Genomic DNA, 7,500 nt, shown 5'->3' with positions numbered 1-7,500 from the left:
CCGCGGGAGCAGCAACAGCGGCTCGACGCAGCAGCGAAGGCAGAGAAACTGCAGCTCGTGCAGCAGCAGCAGCAGCAGCAGCAGCAGCAGCAAGAACACTGATCACTGCAGCAACCGCTACATTGACCACTGCAGCAGCAGCAGCAGCAGCAAGAGCTGCAAAAGAAACAGCAGGCGCAATAGCTGCAGCAGCAGCAACAGCAGCAAACTCTAACGCAACACTAAAGCAAAACAGCCGCAGGCAAAAGAAATATAAATAAATGAACCCAAAACAAAAAAGTAGCAAACCCTAAACCCTAAACCCTAAACCCTAAAGACAAAGCCCGGGCCAACGGAACAAATCGAGACCCCAGCGCCAAGCCCCAAACCCTAAACCCTAAACCCTAAACCCTAAGCACAGAAGAGCTACAGCCCCAAAAAAGAACAATCACAGGCACACCAGCAAACAGCCTAGTTGCTGCTAAACCCTAAACCCTAAACCCTAAACCCTAAACCCTAAACCCTTGAAAAGACTTACTTTGACTGTCAGATTTCTGACCTTTAGGGTCCCATCTCCATCTGGCCCGAGCCGTTTGCGGCTCAAGGGGGGCCCCACAACCTAGCAGCAGCAGCAGCAGCAAAAGTACAGCAGCAGCAAAAGTGCAGCAGCAGCAAAGGTGCCGCAGCAGCAACCAGGAAGCCAGTGGCAGCAGCAGCAGCGCGGAGACTAGGAGCCGCAGCGGCGCTTACATAGCAGCAGCAGCAGCAGCAGCAGCAACAGTGCAGCAGCAGCGAAAGCGCAGCAGCAACAAAAGATGCAGCAGCAGCAACCAGAAAGTGCAGCAAAAGCAGCAGCAGCGCCAAAACTGAGAGCCCTCACATAGCAGCAGCAGCAGCACTCTCATCACAGCCACCAGAAACCTTTATGCCGGCATCATTAGCAGCAGCAGCAGCAGCAGCAGCAGCAGCAGCAGCAATAGTAAACAGCACCCCGAGCCGGGGCAGAATCAGCAGCACCCTCAGCAGCAACAGCAACGACACAAGCAGCAGCAGTCTCAGCAGCAGCAGCGACACAAGCAGCAGCAGGAGCAGCAGCAGCAACACAAGCAGCAGCAGCAGCAGCAAAACAAGCAGCAGCAGCAGCAGCAGCAGCAGCAGCAGAGTTTACCTTCACAGGGCAATCCCTTTTGTATTTGCCAAGGAAAACCCCCTTGAGCAGCAGCTGCTGCCAGTCAACAGTTTCTCCTTCGCTGCAGCAATTCAACTTATGCAGCGGCAGCAGCTGCTGCTGCTGCTGCCTGTATTGCTGCTGATGTCCAGGGCCCAGCTGCCGCCCCACAAACTTCGGCAGCCGCCGGTACAGCGGCATTTGCCCTCCCTCGAACCCTGAGCAGCAGCAGCAGCAGCAGCAGCAGCAGCAGCACACGCAGCAGCAGCAGCAGCACAAACAGCGGCACAAGAAGCAGCAGCAGCAGCAGCAGATTGGTGAAGCAGTTCTGTGCATCTGTTTTAAACCACATACATAGCACACCCACGTATGCATGTATAACGAGCAGCAGCAGCAGCAGCAGCTGCAGCAGCAGCAGCAGCAGCTGCAGCAGCAGCTGCAGCAGCAGCTGCAGCAGCAGCAGCAGCAAAACGAAAGTGACGATTGTTTTTGCTGCTGCGCCTCCTGCGCTGCATCGCCGCTCCCCAAAACCTTCCTATTATTTCTTTTGACCCCCCAGCTTTTGCTTCCTGCACAGAGTCCCCCTCACCCCCCCCAGCAGCAGCAGCAGCAGCAGCAGCAGCAGCAGCAGCAGCAGCTCACCGATCCTTTTGCTGCTGCCGCTGCGCGCCTTCTGCCCCTTGCAGCCGCGGCCCGCAGAACCCCCTTTGCTGCTGCCGTCTCCTCTTCCGAGTCTTCTTTTGCTTTTTTGTTTTGCTGGCAGCAACTTGTCAGGTCCAAAGACAAACTCGCCCACTCGCCGCCCCGCGCCCAGCTGCGTGAACTGCAGCAGCAGCAGCAGCAGCAGCAGCAGCAGCAGCAGCAGCGGCTGCAGCGGCAGCGGCAGGGGGCGCGAGGAACACCAGCAGCGCCAACGGCGTCGGCAGCAGCAGCAGCAGCAGCAACAGCAGCACTAACAGCAGCACCACGAACAACGCTAACAACAGCAGCAGCAGCAACACTAATAGCAGCAGCAGCAGCAGCAGCAGCAGCAGCAGCAGCAGCAAGGGCACCTTCCACTCGTGTGTTGCGCCTTCGTTAGAGTTTATTGCCTTGGCGATTTTGCGGCCGTAAATAATCTGCTGCTGCTCGGCTAAAGACTGTGGGGCCCCACACCCTTCCTCCCCTTGCGTCTCCTTGCTGCTGCTGCTGCCGCTGCTGCTGCTGCTGCTGCTGCTGCTGCTCTCGCTGCTGTCGGAGGCGTCGGCGTTGCTGCTGCTCGTTGACTGTTGCTGCTGTTCTTGCTGCTGCTGCTGCTCTTGCTGCTGCTGCTGCTCTTGCTGCTGCTGCTGCTCTTGCCGCTGCTGCTGCTGCTCTTGCTGCTGCTGCTGCTGCTGCTGCTCTGGCTGCTGCTGCTGCTGCTCTTGCTGCTGCAGCTGCCGGTGCTGCTGCCTGTAAAAGGCCCCCCGCCACCACTTTCTGACGCGCATGTCCCACACAATGGCCTCAGTGGGCTGCTGCTGCTGCGGCAGCTCTGGGGGAGGGGGCGGGAGGTGCTGCTGCGCTGCAATGCTTGCTGCTGCTGCTGCTGCTGCTGCTGCTGCAGCTCCGCAGCGCGACCGCGGCAGGTCCGACGGCTTCGGGGCCTGCAGCGGGGGTCGGTGGCCCCGCACAAACGGCACCTGCTGCAGCTGCTGCTGCTGCTGCTGCTGCTGCTGCTGCTGCTGAGGGTTTGAGTAAAAGGGAACTACTGGGAAATCAGCCACTGGAGACTTCCAGCAGCAACTAAGGGGCCTCGGGGGCCCCACAAAGGGCCCCGGGGCCTCAGGGGGGTCTTGGGCGTCTGCTGGCAGCAAAGGGTTTAGGTGTGTGTAGGAAGGAGGCCCCGGCAGGCCTGCACGCGCAAACCCTAAACCCTAAACCCTAAACCCTAAACCCTAAACCCTAAACCCTAAACCCTAAGCCCTGAAGGCGACGGCTTCGCTTGAAGCGACACAGACGACGCAGAGTCAAGACTGGCTAGCACTGCGCACTGCAGCAGCAACACCGCAGCAGCAGCAGCAGCAACCCCAGCAGCAGCAGCAACCCGAGCAGCAGCAGCAACCCGAGCAGCAGCAGCAGCAGCAGGAGCAACCCGAGCAGCAGCAGCAGGAGCAACCCCAGCAGCAGCAGCAACCCCGGCAGCAGCAGCAGCAGCAGGAGCAGCAGCAACCCCAGCAGCAGCAGCAGCAGCAGCAGCAGCAGCAGCAGCAGCAGACCCATGAGGAGGTGCGCGCGGTAGAGGAGGGGCAGCTGCTGCAGCACGAAGGGCTGCTGCAGCTGCCGAAGTCTTTGGCGAGGCTTTAAAGACTTTTTTTCTTTTTCTTCAAAAGACAAACTTTTGTCTTCTTCAATTGCCAGCAGCTCTCCGTACACAGCGACGCTCGCGCGCTCCATGCTGCAGCAGCAGCAGCAGCAGCAGCAGCAGCGGTGGCAGCAGCAGCAGCAGCAGCGGCGGCGGTGGCAGCAGCAGCGGCGGTGGCAGCAGCAGCGACGGTGGCAGCAGCAGCAGCAGCGGCGGCGGCAGCAGCAGCGGCAGTGGCAGCAGCAGCAGCGACAGTGGCAGCAGCAGCAGCAGCGACAGTGGCAGCAGCAGTGCACAGATAGAAGCAACAGCAGCAGCAACGAGACTCAAGAAACAGCGGCAGCAGCAGCAGCAGCAGCAGGGAAGTTGCAGCAGCAGCAGCAGCTGCAGAAGCAAAAGCAGCAGCACTAGTAAAGGCGGGACCAAACAAGAAAGCTCCACCAGCTGCAGCAGCTGCTGCAGCAGCTGCTGCAGCAGCTGCTGCTGCAGCATCTGCTACAGCTGCTGCTGCAGCTGCTGCTGCAGCTGCTGCTGCAGCTGCTGCTGCAGCAGCTGCTACAGCTGCTGCTGCAGCTGCTGCTGCAGCTGCTGCTGCAGCTGCTGCTGCAGCTGCTGCTGGAGAGAAAACTTAAAATTAAAAACAATATCCTGGGATCGTCTCCTGGGATCGTTCTTACTCATCTGTGATTTTGTGAAAGGCGTCAGCAATGCGCACGGACTCTTTGACGTAAAAGTCTGCTGCTGCTGCTTCTGCTGCTGCTGCTGCTGCTGCTGCTGCTGCTGCTGCTGGGGTTCCGGGGGGCCCCCCGGGGGCCCCCAGGGGCCTCAGGCCCAATACAGCCCTTTGGTGCTGCAGCCGCTGCATAATAATTGCTTCCTTTTGCTGCTGCGTCAGGTCCTCTGCGCGCATTGCTGCTGCTGCTGCTGCTGCTGCTGCTGGGTCCTCTCCCTGCTGCTGCTGCTGCTGCTTGCGGAGCCTGCGTGCTGCTGCTGCCTGCTGCAGCAGCAGCTTCTGCTTCAGCCGCTTTGCTGCTGCTCGCCTCGCCCTTCTGGCCTTAATAGTTCTGGTGGGGATCCACCACATTTTTTGCTTCCGCAGCAGCAGCCGCTGCTGCTGCTGCTGCTGCTGCTGCTGCTGCCTCGCTGCTGCAGCAGCAGCAACGGGGTCGTACGGCGCAAAGCGGTCTTCCTCAGCAGCAAAAGCTGCCATCGAAACCCGCAGCCGCTGCTGCAGCGCAGCAGCAGCAGCACGACGCCACTGCATGTGTCTCTCTCTGTCTCTTTTTCTTTTTTGCTGCTGCTGCTGATAATTTGCTGCTGCAGCACAAGCAGCAGGCTGCAGCAGCGCCTGGCCCTTCATGAACTCAGCAGCAGAAGGCACGCACAGCGACAGCAGCGAGGGCTCCTCGCCGCTGCTGCTGCTGCTGCTGCTGCTGCTGCTGCTGCTGCTGCTGCTGCTGCTGCTGCTGCTGCTGCTGCTGCTGCTGCTCTTTGGGGTCAGAAAGGTGGAAAAGGAAAGGCGGTGAAGCTGCAGCAGCGAATGGACAGCAGACAAGGAGACACCTGCTGCTGCTGCTGCTGCTTCCAGAGACGCAGCTTCTTTTGCTGCTATCGGGTCGTAGTCAGCAGCAGCGCTTTCTGCTGCTGCTGCTGCTGCTGCTGCTGCTGCTGCGTCTTGCTGCTGCTCTGAGGGCACTTCAGCAGACTCCGACGGCTGCTGCTGCTGCTGCTGCTGCTGCTGCTGAGGAGCTTCCAACTCTGTTTGGGGCTGTGCACTGCTGTTGCCGTTGCTGCTGCAGTTGCTGCTGCTGCCGTTGCTGCTGCTGCAGCTGCTGCTGTTGCAGCCGCTGCTGCTGCTGCTGGCCTCTCCTCCATCCAACGGACCTACATCTCCTTCCGGGGTTCCTGCTGCTGCATGCAGCAGTTTGCTGCTGCTGCTGCTGCTGCTGCTGCTGCTGCTGCTGGACCCTCTATCGAATTCACACTGTCGAATGGGGGCCCCCCAGTGGGGGTGGGGGGCCCCCCGGGGGCCCCCCATGGGGGCCCCCATGGGGGCCCCCAGCAGCAGCAGGTTGCTGCTTAGGAAGCAAAGCTGGGGGCCCCCTGCGCAGCCCTGTCCCCGCCTTGCTGCAGCAGCAGGAAGCAGCAGCAGCAGCAACAGCAGCAGCACCAGGAGCTGCTGCTGCTGCTGCCGCCGAGACATTGGCATGAAGGGATGGAGAGCCATTCTCTGCTGCCCACAGCAGCAGCAGCAGCAGCAGCAGCAGCAGCAGCAAGGGGGGCCCCCCGGGGGCCTCTGGGGGCCCCCTACCTCATGGCAGCAAGGCAGGGCTTGGGGTTTGCGCAGCAGGTTAGGGTTTAGGGTTTGGGGTTTAGGGTTTGGGGTTCTGCGGCGACGGTTTGGCTGTAGTCGCTGCCGCTCAGGCGCTAGGGTTTAGGGTTTAGGGCCGAGGGTTTAGAGCCAGGGCCTTGGCTCTAGGGTTTAGGGTTTAGGGTTTGGGCTCAGCGCTGAGGGTTTAGCGTGGAGGGGGCCCCAAGCCCTCGCGGCTGCAGATGAGGGTTTTGAGGGTTTAGAAAGCAAAAAGTATTTCTTTAAAGAATTAAATAATTATTTTTAATTTATAAATTTGTTTTTATTTAATAAAAAGAAAAGACAGAAGCAAAGCCGCGAGTTTCCGGGCCGGCTGCAGGGGCCCCCGGGCTTGAGGAGGGTCTAGCCTTAGGGTTTAGGGTTTAGGGTTTAGGGTTTAGGGTTTGGGGCCCTGGAGGTTGCTGCTGCTACTCTCGCTTCTCCTGCAACTTTGAAATAAGTCTTCAAATTATTTTCGAGGACACAACGAAAGAGGCAGCAGCCGAGACACCCTGTTGCGGTCTGCTGCTGCTGCTGCTGCAGCTGCTGCAGCTGTTGCTGCTGCTGCAGCTGTTGCTGCTGCTGCTGCTGCAGCTGGATCTTCGCCTACAGCAAAACCAAGACAAATAAGAAGCAGCACTCACTGGTGGCCTGTTTGAGGGCTGTCGCAGTCAGGGGCCCCACATATACGCAGCAGACGGCCCCGAGTGCTGCTGCTGCTGCTGCTGCTGCTGCTGCTGCTGCGGATCTTGCCTCTGATCCTGCTGCTGCTGCTGCTGATCCCGCTGCTGCTGCAAGTTCTTTGACTTTCTCTTTCACAGCAAACGCAGCAGGGCCGGCAACAGCGGCAGCAAGAGGCGCAGCTGCTGCGAGAGCTGCAGCAGCGGGACCGCCAGGACAGCAGCAGCAGCAGCAGCAGCAGCAAAACGTGCTGCAGACATTTGCTGCAGCGCAGCACCTTCTCTAGGGGACTATCTGAGGTGTATGTACACCCCAACTCATGGGGGCCATCGTCGGCAGGGAGGCCCGAAAGGAGGCCCGAGAAATCGACCTCGCAGATGGTGAGCAGCAGCAGCAGCAGCAGCAGCAGCAGCAGCAGCAACAGCAGCAGCAGCAGCAGCAGCAGCAGCAAGAGCAGCGGTGACAGCAGCAGGATAAAGCGAATTAGAAAACGCAGATACAGAAAATAAGCAGACGCAGCAGCAGCCACCGAAAGAGAAGCAGCCGTAACACAAGCAGCAGCAGCAGCAGCAGCAGCAGCAGCAGCACGGGAAATAAAACAGCAGCAGCAGCAGCAGCAGCAGCAGCCCAGCGAGCCAAGCCCCTCTCCCCGCCGCCAATTATCTCCACTCCTTCTTCTCCAATTTTAATTTTTTTCATTTATTTATTTATTTATTTATTTATTTATTTATTTATTTATTTATTTATTTATTTATTTATTTATTTATTTATTATTTATTTATTTATTTCTTAGGAGGACTCCAAGACGCCTTTTACCCGTGGGTCCAAATGATCCAGTGGAGCTGCGAAGAGCTGAAGAAAGAAGCTGTCTTTAGGTGGAACCTTTCTGTGATAAAAGAAGGTAAAGGGTTTAGGGTTTAGGGTTTAGGGTTTAGGGTTTAGGGTTTAGGGTTTAGGGTTTAGGGCTGGGGTGTAGGTGGGAATGATCCAGTGGAGCTC

General features: G+C 58.7%; 2 protein-coding genes across 2 annotated transcripts in view; one reads left to right on the top strand and one right to left on the bottom strand.

The window, feature by feature from the left end:
• ENH_00042360 (ribosomal protein L15, putative) overlaps window positions 1-5,697 on the bottom strand; it is a gene marked incomplete at both ends in the record, with an annotated part of 6,577 nt that extends 880 nt beyond the window's left edge. Inside the window, 6 exons of the mRNA XM_013585319.1 lie at window positions 518-598; window positions 1,148-1,365; window positions 1,790-1,970; window positions 2,200-3,020; window positions 3,385-3,563; window positions 4,148-5,697. Of these exons, the coding sequence (XP_013440773.1) occupies window positions 518-598; window positions 1,148-1,365; window positions 1,790-1,970; window positions 2,200-3,020; window positions 3,385-3,563; window positions 4,148-5,697 (3,030 nt within the window). The remainder of the gene's footprint in view (window positions 1-517; window positions 599-1,147; window positions 1,366-1,789; window positions 1,971-2,199; window positions 3,021-3,384; window positions 3,564-4,147) is intronic.
• Window positions 5,698-6,820: 1,123 nt separating this feature from the next.
• On the top strand, window positions 6,821-7,422 carry ENH_00042350 (hypothetical protein, conserved; the record flags this gene model as incomplete). The annotated part of the gene is made up of 2 exons (XM_013585318.1): window positions 6,821-6,881; window positions 7,295-7,422. 2 exons carry the CDS (start codon window positions 6,821-6,823, stop codon window positions 7,420-7,422), a joined length of 189 nt encoding a protein of 62 aa, XP_013440772.1.
• Window positions 7,423-7,500: the final 78 nt, after the last annotated feature.

This window comes from Eimeria necatrix, genomic scaffold, assembly GCF_000499385.1.
Source record: "Eimeria necatrix Houghton genomic scaffold, Enh_scaff314, whole genome shotgun sequence".
Lineage (NCBI taxonomy): Eukaryota > Apicomplexa > Conoidasida > Eucoccidiorida > Eimeriidae > Eimeria > Eimeria necatrix.
Note: the sequence above shows the minus strand (reverse complement) of the source record. Positions and strands in the feature narration are given on the sequence as shown.